Source organism: Scyliorhinus canicula, chromosome 10, assembly GCF_902713615.1.
Source record: "Scyliorhinus canicula chromosome 10, sScyCan1.1, whole genome shotgun sequence".
Lineage (NCBI taxonomy): Eukaryota > Metazoa > Chordata > Chondrichthyes > Carcharhiniformes > Scyliorhinidae > Scyliorhinus > Scyliorhinus canicula.
In genome coordinates this window covers 78,674,492-78,698,308 of record NC_052155.1, presented here as the reverse complement: position 1 = coordinate 78,698,308, position 23,817 = coordinate 78,674,492, and the positions used below count along the sequence as shown (strand labels likewise).

Sequence of the window (23,817 nt, the reverse complement as noted above, 5' to 3'; positions counted from 1 at the left end):
CATAAATCATCTAACCCCAAGTCAAAATACTTAGCAAATATGTTAATTTACGTAAATGTAATATACTGAAAAGAAACTGCTGTGATACCTCATGCAAACACTTCAAGTGAAGACTAAGGGGGGCCTGTCTGAGCTATTATGAAAACCATAGATAGGTAGAGAGGAAGAAACTTTTCCCCTTATTTGGGAGGTCAATAACCAGGGGGCATAGATTTAAGATAATACAGCAGATTTAGAGGCGATCTTAGGGGAAACTTTTTCACCCAGAGGGTGATAGGATTCTGGAATTCATTGCCTGAAAGGGTGGTAGAGGCAGGAACCTTCACATTTAAGAAGCATTTTGACGAACACTTGAAGCATCATAGCATACAAGGCTATGGATCAAGTGCTGGAAAATGGAATTAGGATAGGTGCTGGGCGGCTGGCATAGACATAGAATCATAGAATTTACAGTGCAGAAGGAGGCCATTAGGCCCATCGGGTCTGCACTGGCCTTTGTAAGAGCACCCCACTTAAGCCAAACATGATAGACCAAAGGACCTCGTTCCGTGCAGTAAAACTGCGTGACTATGAGTTAGCATAAAAAACCTTCTTTAAAAGGGCCTTATTAAAAAAATATCTTCCCTTCTAGTTTCACTGGTTTCAAATCACTATATATGTTGTAAAAGAGGACTCATGAAACTATATTGACTATAAGATGCTGCCATGTTATCAAACAGCAAATCCAGAACACTCTTTAAACCAGCAGCAGCTCATAGAAACTGACCATTTGCTACATGCGTTAACCAAACAGTATTATTTTTCTAAGCGTTTAGAAACTTCAATCTGTTTGCTGATTTAAATTGCAGCAGTTCAGAATCTTGATCTCTTCATGCAAGCAGCATCTTATTTGTAAGCAATCATAAACAGTTAACAAGGAAAGAACAAACAAAATGTATAACTGTTATTGCACTTAAGGTTTAATTAATAAAGCAGAGAAGTACTGTACCTGGATCAATGAGAACTTCCTGTGCCCCTAGAAGTGGGAACAAACAATTGTCTTTCACTCCCTTTGCACACACTCATTTTTTAAAAATCAGCATTGTCATTTAATCTATTCAATGCATTAGAATGCAAGCTCTTCAAATAAACTCTCTCCGCCCCTCCTCTATCACTCCTAATTATATACTGTCATCAATGTTCAAAAATCTAAATATCCTCATCTTGTTGGAGCACAGAATTGCAAACATTCGTTTTTCTATTAAATGCAGCAAGATTTCAATGGAATTACATTTACCACCATGTTTGATCATTCTCCAGCCTCTTTCGCCTTTATCCAAATGTAACACAATGCAATATATGCACATACAAAAATATTGTGCAGGACGTAGGCTTGAAACGAAGCCCAAGTGAAAAGCAGAGTGGTACTGTATCCCAATTCTCTCTGGCTAAGTGAACTGCATTCAGATCAAATATAAAGTGGCTTGGATGATCTCAAATCAGCTCCAACTGAACAAGATCCACTGCATAAATTACATGATTCACAAATTGGTAATCTTAGTCAAAAGCCAAAACAATGCCAGTTGTGGCAAGTAGGAAAGTAGAGCATGCTCTACATAAATTGAGATTATTGATTCAGCACAAAGGGATTTGTTTTCAGCTCCAGATCATGCAAATGCTTGGTGGATGCTCAAGTGGAACCAGTGTATCCACATAACATAAATATTTGCAAAAGCAAAAATGAAATGTACAGAAATTGTAGAAACTTAGGTTAAGCAGCGCCTGTGGAGAAGGAAAGTTAGGATTAATATTTCAAGTTGTTTTTTCATCAAAATCCACTGTTATCAAGTTCAGCAAAAACCAGCAGAGAAGGATATCTCACAATTTAAACAAGGAATAACGGAAATCTTGAAGACATTTAGCTTATTTCTTTCCTTAAAAGAGGCAAATAGGTAATTCATCTTGCAGAAATTCTTCAAATTAAAATATACTCTTAGATAGAATGACAAGGGGGAAACAGCAGGCAACAGGCCCTCGATTAACCATGGAACAGCACGGCAACAAGTAGACGAGGCCAGCATACAAGAGGCAGCAAACCCCAGCCAGATATTCAAGGAGTGTGGGAGGAGTTGCGGCCCAGTATGAGAGTGGGAGGCCATGCAAAAGGCAAAGGCCAAAAGCATTAAAATTTACTTATTGTACCTGCACACAAACGGCAATAATTGAAGGCCGAGCAAACTGTAAAAATGGAAAAACTGTTATTTTCATGGCAGGTGGACTTGGGTGATTCACACCATATCGTTGGAAGATTTGCAACTACACTGGCAGGCAAGTTTCCGTCCTCCCAAGTTTCCCTTGTAAATATACTAAAATTTCTCCATTATAAAAGGTTGCCACAAAAACATTAACCAAATGGTGACTTCCAAAAGGCAGCAACTTGCAAATAAAAAAAAATACGCAGAATCCACTCAAGTAATCTGAACATTTTCTAAAAATGAATAATGAGGGAAAAAGATTTAAAAGTTTAATTTCTATCAATCTGCCCTTATCCACAATACTTTTTGTAAACCAACATGCTTTCATCGGAACCCAAGTATTTTACTTTTCCCCCCAAAACATAAAAACTATGAGTAAATCTGGGACAAAGGAGTTTTTTTTTTTTACTTCTTTCATGGGGTAGGGGCATCACTTGCAAGGCCAGCATTTGTTGCCCTTGAACTGAGTGACGCACTGGGCCATTTCAGAGGGGGGCAGTTAAGAGGGCATTGCAGTGGGTCTGGAGTCACATGTAGGCCAGACCAGGCAAGGATAGCAGATGTCCTTCCCTGAAGGGCATTAGTGAACCTGGTCGGTTTTTACTACATTCCATGATAATTTAATGGCCACTAAGACTAGCTTTGTACTCCAGATTTAATAACGTAGTTCAAATTGTTGGGATTTGAACACATGTCCCTTGAGCATGAGCCTGAGCCACTGACCCAGTGGCATTACCCCATTGCCAACATCTCCCCTTAACTGTTGATAACCCCAGGGAGCAACAAAAGAAACGACAACCAAACTAAAATTTGAAATCCACTTTGTACACAATGAACACGTTCCAGTACTCCAACAAATATCCATAGGGGAAAAATTGAGTTCTCGAATAATTCTGGGAACTTGCTACAGATGGTTCAAGTTTGAATAACCCATCTCATATTAATTTTACATCCGATAGTGCACAACTGTCAGCAGTCAACTCTGACCAGTGCATGGAGTTTAAGGCTACTCCATTGGTGTCTGTATCATAATACCATCCGTAATTGAGCATCAAGTTCTCTCACCTATTGCTGGTCCACAGGAGGCACTGGTTGTCTTCCTATATCAGAGGCCACGCTGTTCAACAATGTCTCATGCACTTATTTCTGCAAGAGTTTCATCCTTTGGTGCTCAGAAGTTCCGCCACATGAGCAGGTATTGTGAGAGGTAATATTTTACCTTTATTCCCCAGTTCTGAATTGTATTATGACTTAATCTGTGTGTATTTTCCAAGACTGAATGGATGTAGGTTTTATACAGTTCAATGGAGGTTCTAGGGTTAACTGTGCTTCTTTCACAGGGGACTCAATTAGGCTATTGACTGTTAAATTCCCTACAAAGTTCCTTCCTTTCCAATTCAAGGATTATAATATTCCAGTGAGGACGAGGAGGACGAGGAGGACGAGGAGGACGAGGAGGACGAGGAGGACGAGGAGGACGAGGAGGAGGTTTCCCGTACCAGCCTCCCCAAAAAGGAGCCGGAAGGTGGCGACTAGGGCCTTTTCACAGTAACTTCATTTGAAGCCTACTTGCGACAATAAGCAATTTTCATTTCATACCTCCCACAATTGTTTAAACACAGGCACAAACAAAAGCATTGAAGCATGCTTCCTTGTTTACCATTATTTGTTGCACCGGTAGTTAGGAACGGATGCATGGAGCACATTACAAATAGAGGAACATAACAGGGAGAAAAAAAGAGGGGGATGTAACAGAAACTAGATTTGGTAAAATGGGACTAAACCCAAGTTTCGTATCTTCTAAATTCACTAGTTTTCTCTCTATACTATATCTGTTCTACTCAAGTTGTTTAGACTCCTCTCTGGAGTGCACGACCACAGACTACACGGCCTTCAAACAACACATCCAAGTGGCTATTTTACAGATGCGAATACGGTCTGCCCATTGAAGTTATGAGAGCAGACAATTATTGCATCCTCAAATTATATCCACATATACATTCTTCCTGAAGTAATTAGTGGTTAGCTGTCAAGAGAAGAAACCTTGGTCTATTATCTCCTCCTAATTCTAGGATTGGGATCCAAATGCAGTAACTGAAACACCACCACTCACAGATCGTATTATTCAGAACAGATTATAATCAGGGACCTGGGTCTGATCAGCTCAGTTATTCAATGGCTAAACTCACTGAAACACAAACAACACAGAATATTTAAGGCAAGAGAGAAGGTGCGCACACATAATTCTTTAGCAAATACAATTATATTCATGTACCATTTTCTATATTTCTTCCTAAATTACATTGTTCACTACTTGAAATAAAGTCTTCTATTGATCCTGCATTGGCATGCAACTACTTTCCTGAGATAGCATGGATGAATAAGCCAAATTGTGCAAGTTCTTTCATTGAAGAATTGTTATACTCCAATGCATTTGCCAAATGCAAATGCTTCACTTGCTTTGCCACACATTGAACCACAAGATAAAGTGACTTCTTGTGTGAACTATATGAGTACTTGTTTGATATGAGCCTCAGAACAAGAGTATAAAAGCATACATAATGTCTGTCTGATCTTATGACTATATATGGAATTAGGACTGTATATGGAACCAAAACATTATGTTAACAAGAACAGAATTAACCTTATTCTGTTTAATTTCTTTATGGAAACTTAACAATTGACAATAAAGTTTTCAGATCAGACAGTAAAAAGGAATTGGAATGCATTGGAATACAGTAATTATGTAAATGCTTTATGTATAAAAAATATCACAAGCATTGCACATTATAATAAATGCTATTCATTAATTTCAAGAAACATAAAAGATATTTGCCAACTAGAAAATACTGCTTGCTTACCATGCCGATGTCGCTTGCCAGCTTCAGATGGTAAACACACACTAGAAGCTCTGCGAATTGACGGTTTTGACCCAGTGCCACTTGGATAATGGTAGATCACAGAGGATGAACACAAACCCTCCAGTGCAGCTAAACAACAAAGAAATCTTTCTTAGTTTGAGGCGAGACCACAAAATCCAAACAGATGGATGCCATTTGTATGCAATATACCTGCCTGAACAAGGATATTAGGCACAATAAACAACCGATTAACATATCAGATAGAAAACAGTGCTGCAGAATATCAAGCAAATTTCACCCCTAGAAAGAAAGATATTTTGAAACTGAATTCAGCTTTTCACACACATTGCATCAGATAAAGCAACCAAAATATCAATTTAATCAACAAACAAACTACCTCTCATCCTCAGTGATTTCAACCGCCATCTGAACTATCTTCCTTCCAAGTTCACTCACCTCTTAACCACCCAAAATATTTTCCTCCATGCAAACTCAAGCCATATTCATAACTACTCCCTTGATCTTGCAATTTCTCATGGTCTCACTACTCCCATAATTTCTATCACAGATCAGGCCATCTTTGCTTACATCTTTGTATCATACACCATCCACATCCTTCGCCTGCTCTCCTCCTCCCTCCCATGTCCCAACTTTACCGCCTTCTGCATCCGTCCTTGGAAAAAATCATCTTCTAAAAGCTAAATTAAATTGCAACCGCCCATTCAAAATCTCAACTATCTAGCCAATGGCCTTCCATTCGCCGCAACATTTCTGCAACTCTTGATTTACTCAACAGTGCCTTCACCTCCACCTTTGATATCCTCGCCCCCAGTAAGATCATTATACTCTCCTTCTGCCTGGTTGATCCGCCTCATACAGCCCTCATCTCCACTTTTAAGTCCAAGGGTTACAGACTTGAAATGAATGATATGGCACACAAGTGACTTAGCCGTTACCACCATATCTTATTGGACCACATAAAACATTACCGGGTCCTAATTCTCATCTGCTACAACTGCTCACTATTCCAAGATCATCCTGGAATAATCCCAGTTTATTTTTTCAATGTAGACCATCTTCTTAAATCACTCTCCCAGCCCCTTCCACCTTCAACAAATGGTTCATAGGACAACTCTCACATAGTTCTACTCTTACTTACCTAATCGGAGAATTTACAGTACAGGCAGCCATTCAGCCCATTGTTGCCACTTCGGCCTGGAGACGCCAATAATGTTGCTCTTTTTAACTGGATCCTAATATGACAGTTATTAATGATGATTGCTTTTCAGAGTCGCCAGGTATCAAATGATACCACCACAAGGTTTAGCCGGATATCGATCAAAGACCCAACAACCAGTTAGTTAGTTCAAGTTCAATGATAGTTTATTTACACAAGAATTACTTCGACATGCAACATAAAACACTACAAGCTAAATTACACCTAACACTACAACAACCTGTACTTAACTTCAGGCACCCGTCTTTATGCAGAGGAACAAGGCCTGTGTTCCTATCTTGCGTGGCTGGGTCTGGAGAAGTGACTTTGTTTCTGCTGGGCTCATCCGTCTGGTAGCGATCGTTGGTCTTGAACTTGCTTCTGGTCGTGGTGCTGCAATTGGTTTTGGGCACAAGCCGGGGCAAAGAGAGTGTCGATGCGCCGGGGCCGAAAGAGACTGAGCACATGGCAGTGTGTCTCTTTTTATCCTCCGTAGGTTTTGCACTCTTTTGGGCGGTCCTTAGCTTTGGACCCAATAATTCGGCAGGCTCTGATTATTGCCTTCAATTTTAGGCAATAAAGGGGCGGGTGCCTTGATGGCTGGGCGTGTCCTGAGCGGTCATTTACCTTGGCTGTTTGGGCTTCCTGGGTGAAGGGAGTGGCGCCGATAAGTCTGCATCTGTATCTGATACCCGAGTACAAGTCTTTGGTTCTGGGGAAATGGGCCATTAGAACGCAAATTGGCTGGGGGTTTCGATCGTGTCTGGTTATCTAGTGACAAGTATACACTTAAGTTCCAAGTTCGTCTGGATCCTGCATTGGCCATATTTCCATGATTCTTTGCAAGTGACCATGTTTCGCTTTGTAAGTGGCCATCCCAGATGGCTACATCCCGTCCTTTTGATCCTTAACGCGAAGCGTGGTGGATCACACTACTGATCCCTCGTCTTTGGTGTGCCGGTTACCCTTGGTCAAGGACAGGTTCTACACTTCTCTTTCCTATGTTTTTGGAGCCTTTACCTAGGTTTTTAATACATCACACATTCATAAATTCTAAGGGGCCACTATAAACATTTAATCATACATTTCAATTATCTACACAAGGGAACCTCTACCTGTCATTACCTAAGGTACACTCATGCTGCTGGAAAATATCAAACAGAACTTATAATACAGTACAAAAATTTTAAACAACAAAAGCAGCATCACATCTCTACTTGATCCATTACCATCATAGAAAAATACAATCTTAATTTTGTCAGAAAAAAGGTTTAAAAGGTTTGTGGGGTTTGGTGGATTCCAAGTTAAGGAGCTCGGAGTGTATATATCGGGGAATGGGAGGCTCTCATTCGCCATTTTCAGAGTCTAAGTGTCTGAACGACACTTGCTATTACCAAAAGGGCTTCTACTGTGTAGGAAAGGGAATACCATTTTACAATGTTTTCGCACCATGTGGGGGTATCAGTGTGTATCTCTATGTGTGGTGTGGTGTCCGGGCTAGGGGTATCATGTTGTGTGGTCATGTTCGGGGCCGGTGTGGTGCAGGATACAAAAGCTTATAACGCGCGCAGTTGTAGGGATCCAATGATGATCATAATGGAGGTCATCAGTTCTGTCTTCATCTTCTTGTCTTTTTGTTCTTCGTATATTCCTGGGGGTGCAAGCATAATATCTGTTATTACCCTTGGTTAATATCTCGTTTTGTTTGTCTTTCTCTTCTGAACTTCAATTACCCATTAGAATCGTCACCATGTGTGACTCCCTCATTTTCTTTTAAGACATCTGAAAAAAAGATTCTGTTTAAGTGCAAGGAATCCCGCAGCCTGTCGATGCGGTGAGTGGGCGGACAATTTCTCCATCCAGAGTCCAAAGGTAGTTCACGTATAGCAGCAAATGTGTAACATCCAAGTGTGTCAAACATGTAAAAAGCAGTTGGGGTAGCTACCAAAGAGTCGCAGAAGGTAAAGAGTTGAGTGTTCAGGCTGTGGCAAAAGGCATTCTTTAAACCACACGCAAAAAGAAGAGATAAGGGGAAACAAAGGCCTGCCAAGGACAGTAAGGAGTGTTAAGAACTTTTCCAAATTACTCGCAATGACGGGAGCATGGGGTGCGTGTGAGTTGCGGCAGGGCAAGAATGGGTGGACTTCCTCAGGTAGGGCGGTGATCAGTGCCATTGCTCCACTACCCGAGCTTGGCTGACTGAATACATTGGGGGTCCTCAGGCAGGGTGGGGATTAGTGCTGTTACTCCACTACCTGGGTGACCTTACATGAGCGGAAAGAATTTGAAACATATGGACTCCGACAATGTGGAGAAGAGAAATCATGACTGCATAAAGAAATGGGCGACATTAATTAAAACACGTGAGACCGGAAGAATAAACGGCATCAAGAAATTCCATGTCGAAGTGACATTAACTAAAACCATGTTAAGCTTCCTGATGGCAGGCTCCATCAGGAAAGAGGACACCGCAAATCTCAGTCGGTTCCTTTTTCTCATCGTCTGGACACCTCAGGGTTCAGTATGAAAAAGCATCGCGAAAAGGTTACCGTAACGGGAGTCAGACTCTGAGTCATCACCATCTCCCGGTTGCCAAACCAGTATCTGGCATTTTCGTGCCACGTGGGCCGTTGTGGGATCCAAATCATTGTTCCTTATCAATCGATACGAGTTCTCGTGGTGGGCCAATGGGGAATTCTTTGGTCACGAGGGTCGGTAGCTGCAAATGGCAAATTTCTCTCGTCAGGCGGTGGCTCTGGCTGTGGCAATAAAAGGGGGAATAGGGGGCCAAACATGTCTTGGTCGTGGTTGCAGGGGCTGGAGCGACTGGAGCCTGGGCGGTTGTGCCATTGGTCGTTGATTTCCAATACGTCTGGAGTGCTGTTGCTAGCGTCTGAATTAAGTTGAAGGTGGAAAGTCGTTCCTGTGGGCAGAGACACTGTCGGGTCTGTGGACGTGCTGTCCTGGCTGGGGGAGAGTTGGTCTAGGTTGTCGGTGGGCGGGGCGTACTCGTCTGCCATTGCCAGGGAGACGTGGTGTGAGTGGCTGCATTGGGTTCCATAAACTTTAAGCAAGTCGATATGGAACCAACCTGATTTTCCATTAGGGTACGTTATTTTGTATGCAGAGGGGCTCACTTTATCCAAAATGGAGTAGGGTTCTGCAAATTTAGGGGAGAGGAATGAACTTGGGTTGTATAGGGAAACCATCACTTGCTGACCGACTGTATACTCTACTGGGTGTACTGTTTTATCAAAGCAGGCCGTACTCTGCTTTTTCCTAGCGCCTAGTCGGACAGCTGCAGCGAGCTGGGCTGCTTTAATATTTTGTGACCTGTTGGTCTGCTTTTTCGTGGGTGAGGGCGGTGACTGTGGGGCTGACCAAATCATGTCCAAATAAATATTCCGTTCCTTTCATGGGTCTTCCGGTCATGAGGGTGTGGGGGGGTGAAGCCTGTGAAACTTGATCCTGTGTTCCTAATAAACATAAGGGAGAATGGGAGAACTGTGTCCCATGTGGTGTTATGCTGTTGCACCATTTTCCAAATAATTGCTTTCAGGGTCCGATTCATACATTCCACAATACCACTGGATTGGGGGTGATAAGCAATATGGAACTTCTGTTTTAAGCCAAAAATTGTCAGGACATTCTGCATAACTCTGCCTGTAAAATGAGAAACTTGGTCCGATTCAATGCTGCGGGGAGTCCCCAGCGTGTAAATATCTGCTGCGTTAAATCTTGGCTGTTGCCTTAGCCGTGTTTGTCCTGGAGGGAAATGCATCCACCCATTTTGTTAAGGTGTCGATCACTACCAACACATATTTAAAAACATTTTTTGCGCCGGGGGGGGGGGGGGCTTAATTGTCCTTTCCTGGAGTACCTTTCCGGATTATTCTGTGCGCAGAATTAAACAATTGTCAACATAATGCGTGACATCTGCTTTTAAATCAGGCCACCAGCATGAAGGTCTTAAGTGGGCAATGGTGGTTTCTATCCGCTGATGTCAGTGTCCATCATGAAATTGGTAAATTATCTTGTTCTTGTCCTGGGTGGGGACCACATAAATCCCATTCTTTAAAATTATTCCGTCCTGTATGTCGTAGGGGGCTGGGAAGGTACCGTCTAAAATTTGCCTAAGAGTGTCGTCTGCCTTTTGGGCCTGGGCTAAATCTTCGATATTTCTCTGTGAGACCTGGACTGCGTGTATCGGCTCACTCTCGGGGCGGGGGAGGGATCCTGCCTTTGCCAGTGCGTCTGCCTTTACGTTATTGGGTAGGGACGAACGATGATGGATTCTGACTTTATTATGCCATATCTGCGGTCTTTCGCTGTTTCAAGAATGTGCTTCAATAATGGGACTGAGGGTACGGGTTTACCGTCAGCGGATATAAATCCTCTAGATTCCCACAGGAATAAATCCTCTAGATTCTGTCAAACTGTTAGACATATAAACTGTCCGAATATATATCTGCGGGGATCGGGAAAGAATCTGGGTGCTGTACTAGATATGCAATTGCGGCTAATTTGGCTGCCTGCGATCCTAAGTGACCTGCCAATTTTAGCAATATCTCCTCTAATGCGTCCCTGCGCGTCTTCCACATAAATACCGCATCCTGTTATTCTTTTTCCATTATCAATGGTGGAGGAAACATTTACATAAATTTTTGAAGAGTTATCCGTGGTCAGGGAATGCTGAGCTTTACTACCAACACATGGGTGTAGTGACATTGGAATAAAGGGTCCTGTGTGGTGTCTGGCTGCAATAATCTGGCACTCGTGTGGGGTTCCTGCATACTGTAAATTATCCGCTAAAAATGTGTGGGTCTTTGTCCGTTTAACCCTGATGTCCCTTCCTTGTAGGAGCAGGGTCCAGCGAGCTCTAATCTGGCTAACTGAACCGTCTTTTACCTACCATCTAATAGTAGCTGCGTTGGGGTGTGCTCGGTTAAAATCGTTACGGATTTGAGGCTGGTGACATATGCGAAGTATTGAACTGCCCAAAAAACTACGAGCAAGTACCGTTCGCAGGTTGAAAATCCTTGCTCCACGGGATCCAAAACTTGTGAGGCATCGGCTACGGGTCCTAAACGATCATGTCTTTCTTGGAGTAGTACGGCCGATAGGGTTCGGTCAGTGATCGCAACTTCTATGGCGTAGGGAGTGTGACAGTCTGGAACTTGCAAAGCGGGGGCTGTACCTAGGCCATGTTTTAATGTATCAATGGCGTTCATGTGCTGTGGAAGCCATTCCCATGGGGCGTTCTTTGTAAGGAGTTCTGAAAGTGGGGCTGCCTTCGTGGCAAAACTATCTATATGGTTCCTACAATACCCAAATAATCCTAAAAATGACCGGAGTGCAGTGACATTGTGGGGCAGGGGCAATTTAACTATCAATTCAATCAATTTCTTTTCTATCTCTCTTTTTCCGTGTGTGATGATGGTGCCTAAGTAAAGGGCCTTTTCTTTTAGGATCTGGGCTTTTTTCGGGTTAACTTTACATCCAATTGAGTGTAGGAGACCTAGTAATTCGGAAATAAGCTTAACGTGCTCTCCTTTGTGTCAGTTTGTAGGAGCAAGTCATCCACATACTGAATGAGGCATTCAGGTTGGGAAAATTTGGATAGTCCGTTTGCCTATTGTCGGTGAAAAATGGAAGGAGAGTTGTAGAAACCTTGCGGAAGGCATGTCCATTATATTGCTGTCCTTGGAACGTGAAGGCGAATTTGTATTGGCAATTCTTATGTAAAGGAATGGACCAAAAACCATTGCTAATGTCCAGTACCGTAAAATACTTAGCATGTACTCCCTGCTTTAGCATTGTTTCGCGACTCGTGGCAATGGTGGGGGCTGCTAATGGGGTTACTTCATTAAGTTCTCTGTAATCTATGATTAGTCTCCATGAACCGTCTGGTTTTCTTATGGGCCAAACTGGGGCATTGCTTGTTGAGGCTACGGGCCGAATTATGCCTTGATCTAACAAGCTTTGTATTACTTTTGCAAACTTGCCCTCGGCTTGCTGTGGGAAACCGTATTGATTCTGGGGCTTGGGATCGGGACCTGTAATGGTGACTGTACCTGGAATTTTTCCGCAGTCGCGCTTGTGCTGGGCGAAAGTTGCTTTATGATTTCTTAGGACGTGTCCAACCGTTTTATCTGTGGTAATCGCTTGTGGGTCAAACCGATAATCTCCCACTGAGCTTATTCTGTGTTCGTAGTCTCTTAATGTGAGCGTGGCAGGGGCTCTTGCTGTTCTGGCCATTTTCCAAATACACTTATTGACGGAGTCAAAAAGAAGGTTTGTGAGCTCAAAGTCGATTCCTAAAATGTGCTCTGCTATATGAGGCAAATCCAAAAACAACAGGGTGCTTGGTCTTTATGTTCCAGAGTTGAATATCTACAGGGGCCGAAATGTATCCCTGCTGTACATGTCCTGTAAATCCAGTAAGAGTGATGGTGTCTGTGGTAGGCCATTGTCACGCTGAAACATTGTGGAGGAGTTTAAAGTGGTGCGGGACCCTCCTGTGTCCCAAAGGAACTCTACTGGATGTCCCCGGACTGTGCCTGTGACTACTGGTCTGCCTGATTTGTCCCAGAGTGTCGCAGACCCAAGTTGGGGAGTCCGAACACCGTCAAGCTGTGCTTTTGGTCGCGGCATTACCGGATCGGGCACTAATGCTGTGTATAGGCCTAACATTGTTCCTAGGTGGGGCATTCGATTTCGGGTTCCATTGCTGGTTCGGGGGGGGGGGGGGGGGGGGGGTTGCATTCGCGGGCGTAATGTCCCTGCTCTCCACAATTATAGCATCCTTGTGGTGCCTGTGCTCTGGGGTGCTGCCCTTAATTTTTACCCTCATTTACCCATGCGGGGTGCTGATGTGTCCTTACTGGGTTCATATTGGCTTCTACCTTCTCCTGATCTGCCTTTCTATGTAGGGATTGTTCCCAAACTCTGGAGGGTCTCTTTAAAACCCACACTTCATTATGTGTGGCGTCTGCAGGGTCGTAATTCACACAGGCTTTTTGACCTGCTTCTGTGGCGTGGGAGACTAAAGTGCGGGCCCGTTTGGTTGTGTTGTCGTTATCTAAGTGTGCGCGGACTAAATCCCCAAAGACCGCTTTAAAGTGTATCCAAAGGCATCCTGCATATGCAGTCGGATGCTCTCCCTTCTTTTGTCTACAACGCTTTACCTTCTACGGGGTCTCCTCTGTTGTAACCAATTGCGTCTAAAATAGCTGCCTTCATGTCCTGGAGGCTTCCTCCTCCTGCATTCTGTGGGTCTGGTAATGATGAGCTAACGGATGGGTCAAGGCTCATTACTATAAGGTTATTTTCCTCCGGTTCGTCCAGACCGTACATAACTGTCTGTTTTCTTACTCGCTCAAAGAAATGATGCGGGTCTGCTGTGGGTTGGAATTGTTCTATTTTGTTGCACGCATCTCTCAATTGTGTGACGGTTAGTGGGGTGGTGTACACAAAATCGGGCTCATCATCAATCGGTGACTTGAGCTGCGTGGTGACTGGATTCATAGAGTTGTGTGCTGCCTGTGCAGTCGGTGGTGCTGATTCTCAGTGTCTTCTACATATCTATGGACAGTTTCATTGAGTTCCTGCCAATCGGGGCCATTTTCCTGATCTAAATTTGGTCCAGAGGTGTCCCTGAATCTGTTTTGCACTGAGAGCAGTGACTGCAACTTCTCTATTTGTCGTCCACATTCGGCGTGATCTACTGAACTCTGCCTTTGTTCCGTTGTCAAACTATGGAGTGCTCGTAAAGCTGCCTTCAAATCTGCGCATTGTTTCTTTAACTGTTCTACCTGTTGTTCCGTCTCTTCTCAGACCAAAACTGCGCGTTGAGTATCATGGCCTTATCGTATTGTGTCTGAAAGCTTCTAGGTGAACCATACAAGATTGGTGTGCCCGTTTGACATCAGCCATCTCCTTGTCTTTAGCTGCTAGCTGCTCTCGGAGTTGCTCATTAACTTTCTCACATTCACTAACATTTCCCTCCCTCTTCTCTTTCTCTACAAGCGGTCTGCGGAGCGTCCTCACGACTTCCTCTGTGCCTCGCAATTGTGCCTTACAGGACATGATTGCCATTGGCTTACGAACTTTTCCTACATTCTTTTTATGCGTCTCGGTTAGGTTATCCCTCCAGGATTGTCCTATACTGCCTGGACCCGACTCTTCATTCAAACAAAACTCAGGCCAAAAGGGCCATCCTTTCCCCTTTAAATACTTCCTCACCTCTTCTTCCCATTATGGGGCATTGCTCTGCTCTACTGGTCGCTACGACCTCGGTTTCCTGCGGATTCATTAGGCGTTCCATTGCCTTTGCTGCCATTGTTACTACTATCTCTTTTCCGACCATAATCTCGGTTTCTCTACCGTACATTTGGGACAGGGGGAATAAGGCGGTGATTCGAACAATGGGTATGGCCTAAGCTATTTTCCGGTTCACATTACTCCAGATAGTTTTATACAACAAAATCTAACGAGGTTACCTTATATCCCTGTTAGTACACATGCAAGTTAAATCGCACTTCCGAATCTTGGAGATTTGATCGATACGGGTCTTACGCTTATGGTTTCTTTCACTTTTCCCCATTGTATTTCTAATTTAACGTTTTATGGGTTCTCTCAGAGTGACAAAATCACTTCTAGGTCGAGTCCCACCAGAGTCGCCAATAATGTTGCCAATTCGGCTCAGAGACGCCAATAATGTTGCTCTTTTTAACTGGATACTAATAGGACAGTTATTAATGATGATATTGCTTTTCAGAGTCGCCAGGTATTAAATGATACCACCACAAGGTTTAGCCGGATATCGATCAAAGACCCAACAACCAGTTAGTTAGTTCAACTTCAATGATAGTTTATTTACACAAGAATTACTTTGACATGCAACATAAAACACTACAAGCTAAATTACACCTAACACTACAACAACCTGTACTTAACTTCAGGCACCCGTCTTTATGCAGAGGAACAAGGCCTGTGTTCCTATCTTGCGTGGCTGGGTCTGGAGAAGTGACTTTGTTTCTGCTGGGCTCATCCGTCTGGTAGCGATCGTTGGTCTTGAACTTGCTTCTGGTCGTGGTGCTGCAATTGGTTTTGGGCACAAGCCAGGGCCAAGAGAGTGTCAGTGCGCCGGGGCCGAAAGAGACTGAACACATGGCAGTGTCTCTTTTTATCCTTCAGCGAGTTCGCGCTCTTTTGGGCGGTCCTTAGCTTTGGACCCGATAATTTGGCAGGCTTCGATTTTGGCCAAGAAAGGGTGGGTGCCTTGATGGCTGGGCGTGTCGTCAGCGGTCATTTACCTTGGCTGTTTGGGCTTCCTGGGTGAAGGGAGTGGCGCCGATGAGTCTGCACCCGTATCTGATACCCGAGTACAAGTCTTTGGTTCTGGGGAAATGGGCCATTAGAATGCAATTGGCTGGGGGTTTCGATCGTGTCTGGTTATCTGGTGGCAAATATACACTTAAGCTCTGAGTTCGTCGGGATCCTACATTGGCCATATTTCCCGTGATTCTCTGCAAGTGGCCATGTTTCCCTTTGTAAGTGGCCATCCCAGATGGCTACACCATCGAGTCTGCAACAGTCCTTGGAAAGAGCAACCCATTTAAGCCCATGCCTTCACTTATCCCCATAACCCAGTAAACCCACCTACAGTTTTGGACATGAAGGGGAAATTTAGCATGGTCAATCCACCTAACCTGCACATCTTTGGACTGTGGAGGAAACCAGAGCATCCAGAGGAAACCTATGCAGATACAGGGAGAAAATGCAAACTCCACACAGACAGTCACCAGAGGCCGGAATTGAACCTGGGTCCCTGGAGCTGTGAGCCAGCAGTGCCAACCACTGTGCCACCATAATCATTGCAATAGTTTCTGTACTGTAACCACTTGTGTCCCCCAAGATTCAATCTTTGGCCCTCTCCTATATCTGATCGACATGTTGCTCTGAGACAAGATCGTCTGAAGACACAGCACTGGTTTTGACATGCATGCTCACAACACCCAGATTAAGCCAGTCTGTTTGCAACCTTGGTGTCACAACCAGAGACGAGCTTCCAACCTCACATTCACGCCAACTATAAAAGTGTCTATTTCTGCCTCGATAACATCATTCGACTTCACTCCTGCTCACGCTGGTAAAACCCTCATCTGTGACTTTGTTAACGCCATGCTCTTATTTTCCAACACTTCTTCGACCCTCTGTAAACTCGAGATCATCAAAACCTCTGCTGCTTGTGTCTCAACTCACAGCAAATGCCATTCCCTTATCACCCCGGTATTCGCTCACCTACATTGATCCCTGGTCAAACAATGTCTTAATGCAAAATCTGTTTTAAAACCCTTCCGTGGTCTTGTCCCTTCCCAAGTATATAATCTCCCCCAACCCTCCAGGTCAAAATCCCCCAACTTCTGGGCTCTTGTGCATTCCCAAACACAATTGCTTCACGATTGGTTGACAGTGTCTTCCAATTGCTTGGGCCCCAATTTCTGAAATTCCCTCCCTTTACCTCTCCACCTCTATAGGTAACCCACGGACCTATGATTCTTGAAAACTGTATCTTAAATCAAAATAGTCATAGGTCGGAACCGATTTTCCCATAAGAGAAAGGTTATAAATCGGGGATGGGTTCCTGAAACAAGGCTTGATACCCTATCCACTAAAATAATTCAGAATATTTAATTCAATTATAAAGAAAATATGAAAGTAATAAATTATAAAATAAATTGAGGAAGTCTGGAAATATAAAGATTCACCAAGTAGAAATGCTTCAAAACAACAACTGGGTAAAGTGGGAGGAAGAGTTGGGAGAGGACGTGGAGGAGGGGTTCTGGTGTGAGGTGCTCCGGAGAGTAAATGCCTCCACCTCATGTGCGAGGTTGGAGCTGATACAGCTGAAGGTGATATACAGAGCACACCTCACGAAGGTGAGGATGAGCCGATTCTTTGAAGGAGTAGAAAATGTGTGTGAACGTTGCGCGGGGGGGTGCTAATCACGTTCATATGTTTTGATCCTGTCCAAAGCTGGAGGATTACTGGAAGGAGGTTTTTAAGGATAATTTCTAAAGTGGTGCAGGTGAAACTGGACACCCCCCCCCCCCCCCCCCCCCCCAAGAGGCCATATTCGGGGTGTCGGACCAGCCAGGGTTGGAAACGGGTGTGGAGGCAGATGTCATCGCCTTCGCCTCGTTGATCGCCCGAAGGTGGATCCTGATGGGTTGGAGAGCAGCCTCTCCACCCTTCGCCCTGGCATGGCGGGAGCACCTGTTGGAATTCTTGACTCTTGAGAAGGTTAAGTATGAACTGAGGGGAAGGACGGAGGGGTTCTACAAGTCATGGGCATTATTCATTCTCCACTTTCAAGAACTGGATAACATCGAACATTAGTTTGGGGGGGGGGGGAGGAGATGGGTGTTAATGGTGGCCATGGGTGATTCCTGATTCCTTTTTGTCAGTTGTTTATGTGAACATGTGAGCGAATGTTTTGGGTTTGGTGGGAGGATGGGATCGGTGTTATTGATATGGGGATCGACATATTTGTTACTGATTACTGTTTATCACTGATTATTGTTTATTGTTGGTGGGTGTAAATTTGCGAGAAAATGCAAAAAAGGAAGAGAATAAAGAAATATCTTTTTTAAAAACTGCAACGGAGTGTGGTGTCAAGGAGATGGCGGCGCAGTACGTCAATGTGCATGGATGAACGTTTAAACGTGTTTGCGTGGCGTTGTAAAGTCAAAACCGGTGTAAATTCAGAACAGGATGTCAATTTATAAACATTAAGTGCCATTCATTGTAACTCGAACATCGTAAAGTCAAGGACTGCCTATACCTCACTCTGCTCAAAACCTCTCTGAGCAAGCCTTTAGTCATCAGACTTCATGCCTTTCGTGTCATACTTTGTTTTAGAATGCTCCTATGGAGTACTTTAACATAATGACATATCCCAAAAATGCAATATAAATATAATCGTTCTTGCAGTAACCTCAAGGATCAGTCAGTCCGCTGTCATTTTAATTCTCCACCTTGTTCCCACCCTGTCCAAGCCCCTCCTGCAGGATTCCAACAAAACTCAATACAAACTCGAGAAACAGCACCTAAACTTTCGACCAAGCACCTTACAGACTTCAGGACTGATCACAGATTTCAGACCTAAACCCTACTCCCAACCCCCACCCTATCTGGTTTCCTTTTCAACTTTTGATTTCACTACTTCTTTTCCCCTCCTTATTTGAAATCGGACAGCAGCTGTTCATCATTCTGCCAATCATACTTCATACTTCCTCTCGACACATCTTTTGTTTCTTCACTTGTCCCATTATCACTCCCTTTGCCTCACCAACCGTCCGTCATTGCATCTTTCCTGTGAGCAGCACGGTAACACAAGTGGCTAGCATTTGGCTTCACAGAGCCAGGGTCTCAGGTTCAATTGGGTCACTGTATATGTGGAGTCTGCATGTTCTCCCCGTGTCTGCGTGGGTTTCCTCCAGATGCTGCGGTTTCCTCGTGCAGGTTACATGGATTGGCCATGCTAAATTGCCCTTAGTGTCCAAAAAGGGGTTGGGAGAGGTTGTTGGGTTACGGGGATGGGGTGGAAGTGAGGGCTTGGGCGGGTCGGTGCAGACTTGATGGGCCTAGTGGCCTCCTTCTGCGCTGTATGTTCCATTTCTTCCACCCTATCACACACCTCCCCTCTTCGGTTTCCAACTCTTACCCTTTTCACTTGCTCAAAACCTAATCAATATTTAACCTTTTTCCAGTTCTAATGAAAGGCTGTTGACCTGAAATGTTAACTCTGTTTCTCTCCCCACAAATGACACAAGGCCTGCTGATTATTTCCAGCATTTTCCTGTTTTTATTTAGGATAAATTGACAGCCTTCACTGAGACCTTATGTATCCAGATCCTTGCTGATCCCCTGTTCCCACCACCGGACTACCAAACAACTTAATTAGAAGTAGACTACGAGGCCCACACTAGAAGACAATTGTTGTGTAAAACACACTCAATAATCTACTACACACAATTACTTAAATCATAAACATTCTCAACTACATTGGTCGAATCTAAAAAAAAGGTTTTCTTAAAGGAAATTTAGCATGCAAGGTTTAAGAAGCTTCACATTCCTGCTTGAAATGCCTGTCCTTGTCTCAGGCCAGTGTGGAGTAGATCATACTTTTAATATACACAATGTGAAACTTATTCCATAGGTGTTGAATAGGCATGCCAATTTACAGCTTGTCAAACATGAACTGATATCCAGAATTAGGCAAGAATTAAACATCATAACAGAATAATATATCAGTAGGTTTCATAGATTATCATAGAATTTACGGTGCAGGAGGCCGTCATTCGGCCCATCGAGTTTGCACCGGCTCTTGGAAAGAGCACCCTATCCAAGGTCAACACTTCCACCCTATCCCCGTAACCCAGTAACCCCACCGAACACTACGGGTAATTTTGGACACTAAGGGCAATTTGTCATGGCCAATCCACTTAACCTGCACATCTTTGGACTGTGGGAGGAAACCGGAGCACACGGAGGAAACTCACGCACACACGGGGAGGATGTGCAGACTCCACATATACAGTGACCCAAGCCGCAATCGAACCTGGGACCCTGGAGCTGTGAAGCAATTGTGCTATCCACAAAGCTACCGTGCTGCCTATGTTATGTGGCCTAGTGTGATATATTTTTCATGGACAAACCTATTTCGTAGTATAACATATAATCTTTTGACAGGAGATCATTGTTCCAGCTGGCCCACCCATAGAAGCTTACCCATTATGTGCATAGCCATGATTCTGAAACTAATATTGCCCCACATAGTATGGGCCAACAGGAGATTCTTCCTTTTCAAATGGCCTAGCCTCTCTATTCCATTACCCCAGCTCATATTTTATCAGCAGTTCCTCAAACCATTTTATTAAAAAGTGATTTCTGCATTTCTTACTTTTCTTTGCTACCTTCAATTTCAACCTATCATCTGGGCCATAATTTTATGCTCAACGTTAGAAAACTTCTCATGTCCAGTACCCAAGAGAATTTTAATTACAGGGAACAAAACTGAACTGTTTTAGATGCAACTTCAAGAACTTCAGTAATACTACCCTTCACTTATAAGATGCACTCGCTTGTTTAAAAAACGCCAACATTTTATTCACTTTCTGGTCCACTTGTAAACTCAAGACTACTTTAAGTGATCCAAATAGCAAAACCTGCTAATCTGATAGCAGCACTGTTACCTCAAGCTTGTTATTATTTGACAGATGCTCCACATTCTTAATTATTCTACCTCATTTCATGAGATAATATTTATTGTGTTGAACTTAATCTAACCGCTTTACACATTGACATATTATATCCAGATCCAGTTATTGTACACTGGTGAACTGCATCGTTTGACATTACATGGGAACTGTAGATAAAGTTCCATCCTTTTAAGTCACCTCTAAACAAAAATGTGGCCCCAACACACCTGTGGGAGTCCATTAGCAACCGGTTTCTATTCCAGCATCTCTCACGGGCCATGATCTTGTGCTTTTCGCCCTTCACAATGCATAAACCAGGTTTAAAATCTTTGTCACTGGCAAGGTACAATATCCTTTGCAAAGCATGACGAAAGTTCATTTCTCATCAAAATCATTAAATTCCGAATAGTGGAGCTGGTTTGAAGTGCCGGAGGGCAAGGAACAGCAGCGTGAAGAGAGAGTGAGAGAGAGAGAGAGACAGATGGCTGGAGGAGAGAAAAAAATTGGAAGCACCAATAGACCTGGGAGAAATCATGGAGAGCATCAGCTCAATGTAGGCGGGGAAGGCACTGGGACCGGACGTGTCTCTGGCAGACTTCGACAAAAAGTTTGCAACAGTCCTGGCCCGACGCCGAAGGGACATGTTCGCAGACTCACTGGCCCCCACGCGAGCGCAGGCCACAATCTCATTGATACCCAAAAAAAATTAAGACCTGACAGAATGTGAATCATACAGATCCATTTCACTGCTGAACGTGGATGCGAAAATAGTCGCAAAAGGTCCTGGCCAAAAGGCTGCGTACCAGAGGTGGTCGCAGAGAACCAAATAGGTTTTGACAAGGGTAGGCAGCTCACAGCGAACATCACGTGTCTGAACTAACACCACCAGCTCTGAATACTTCCAGCTACACAGAGGAACAAGACAGGGCTGCCCCTTGTCCCCACTCTTGTTCGTGCTAGCGATCAAACCCCTGGTGGAAGGGAATCCGGAGGAGACAGAGAGCACAGAGTTTCACTCTATGCAGATGACCTGCTCCTCTATGTCTCGAAGCCACAGGAAGGACTTACGGCAATACTGCAAATATTGAAAGAGTTTGGAACCTTCTCGGGCTACAAACGTAACCTGAGCAAAAGCGACGCATTCCCAGGGAACCCAAAAGGGGGAGGGACAGAGCTGGAGAGGCTCCCGTTCAAAATGGCCCAGAACAGAATCCATTACTTGAGGATCCAGATAGCCAGAAACTGGACTCAGTTCCACAAGTGGAACCTGACCAGCCTGGTGGAGGAAGTAAGAAAAGACCTTCAACGGTGGGGCTCTCTCCCTCTCTCCCTGACGAGGAGAGTGCAGACGATCAAGATGAACGTACTGCCAAGATTCCTCTTACTGTTTCGATCCATTCCGATCTTCATCCCCAAGGCCTTTTTCCAAAACATAGACAGTCTAATCATGGCGTTTGTGTGGGGGGGTGGGGTAAGAACCCTAGAAATCCCAAACCAACACTGCAAAGAAGAAAAATCAAAGGGGGCTTGGCCTTACCAAACCGACAATACTACCACTGGGCAGCAACGGCAGAAAGAGTGAGGTGATGGGTACAAGAACCTGACACAGATTGAGTACAAATGGAGGAGGCATCCTGTATGAGACACCTCCAAATAAAGTACTTCCTCCTCAAAGAGACAGTCGGGTACCTCGGGGCCCCCAGAAAACGCACCAGTAGAGGACCTGATGCGAGAAGGGGGGCTATGTGGGAAAATATACGGACAGCTACTGGACAGAGCTCAAACATCACTGGACGAGACCAGACAAAAAAGAGGGCGAACTGGGGACAGAGGTAGGGTGGGGACTCTGGAGCGAAGCACTGAGCAGGGCGAACTCCACCTCCTCCTGCGCAAGGCTAAGCCTAATGCAGCTCAAAGTGGTGCACAGAGCGCACCTGACCAGAAACAGGAATAAGCAGGTTCTTCCCGGAAGTGGAGGACAAATGTGAGCGGTGCCAGAGGGGCCCGGCCAACCACACATACATGTATTTGGCTTGCCCCAAACTTGCTAGGTTCTGGACATTCTTCTCTGAGGCAATGTCCAAGGTTGTGGGGGTAAAAGGTTGTTAGGGGCTGGTTTAGCTCACAAGGCTAAATCGCTGGCTTATAAAGCAGACCAAGCAGGCCAGCAGCACGGTTCGATTCCCGTACCAGCCTCCCCGGACAGGCGCCGGAATGTGGCGACTAGGGGCTTTTCACAGTAACTTCATTGAAGCCTACTCGTGACAATAAGCAATTTTCATTTTCATTTCATTTCATTTTCATAAAAGTGTGTTGCCATGCCCAATTGTGGCAATCTTTGGGGTATTGGAGCAGCCAGAGTGACACACGGGGAAGGGGGCTAACGGCCTTGCTTTCGCTTCCCTAATCACATGCTGGAGAATCCTGGCTTGGCTGGCGTTCGGCAGCACCACCCAAAGCTGCAGACTGGCTCACTGACCTCCCGGAATTTCTCCACCTGGAGCAGATTAAGTAAAAAAAAAAGGATAATGAGGAACCAAAGGACTGTGCAACGTTGGGGGGGGGGGGGGGGGGGGGGGGGGGGGGGCTCACAAATGTTTATAAATAAGAGAAAAGCCAATAAAAAGATTGTCCAAAAAAAAATCATTACATTCCTCAACCACCTTCCTCACTCTTCCCCCATTCCTTCTTCCTGCCATTGCCATTGGCTCTTTTGCTTTCTCCCCTACTTGCCAACACTTCGATCTATTCACTTTGACTACTTTCTACCCTACTTGCCAACATTTCGATCTATTCACTTTGACTACTTTCTCCCCTACTCGCCAACACTTTGATCTATTCACCTTGACTACGTGCCACTGCCTTTTGGCCAATATGCATCACATTACTGTTAATAATTCTACTCGACTAAAAAGGCAACAAACCACAGCCCTGTATGAAATCCAAAAAAGCCTAAAAGGTTACTTTTTGTATATAATTATGACCATTTTTATGGTAATATATCAGTGAAGGGAGCAATCATGGACAGAAACATGTTTGGATTTATTCAAATGCATTACCAACCATTCTCAATTTTATTTTATTTGGTGGGAGGGGGCAGCACAGTGGCACAGTGGTTAGCACTGCTGCTTCATGGCTCCGAGGATCCGGGTTCTATACCGTTCCCATGTCACTGTCCGTGTTCTCCCAGTGAGTGCGTAGGTTCCACCCCCACAACCCAAAAAGGTGTGCAGGATAGG

General features: G+C 44.3%; 1 protein-coding gene across 1 annotated transcript in view; it reads right to left on the bottom strand.

The window, feature by feature from the left end:
* The window catches only part of trappc9 (trafficking protein particle complex 9), a 1,005,291-nt gene that overhangs the window by 955,768 nt on the left and 25,706 nt on the right, over positions 1-23,817 (bottom strand). Inside the window, 2 exon segments of the mRNA XM_038809220.1 lie at positions 989-1,015; positions 5,096-5,224. Coding sequence (XP_038665148.1) covers positions 989-1,015; positions 5,096-5,224 — 156 coding nt within the window.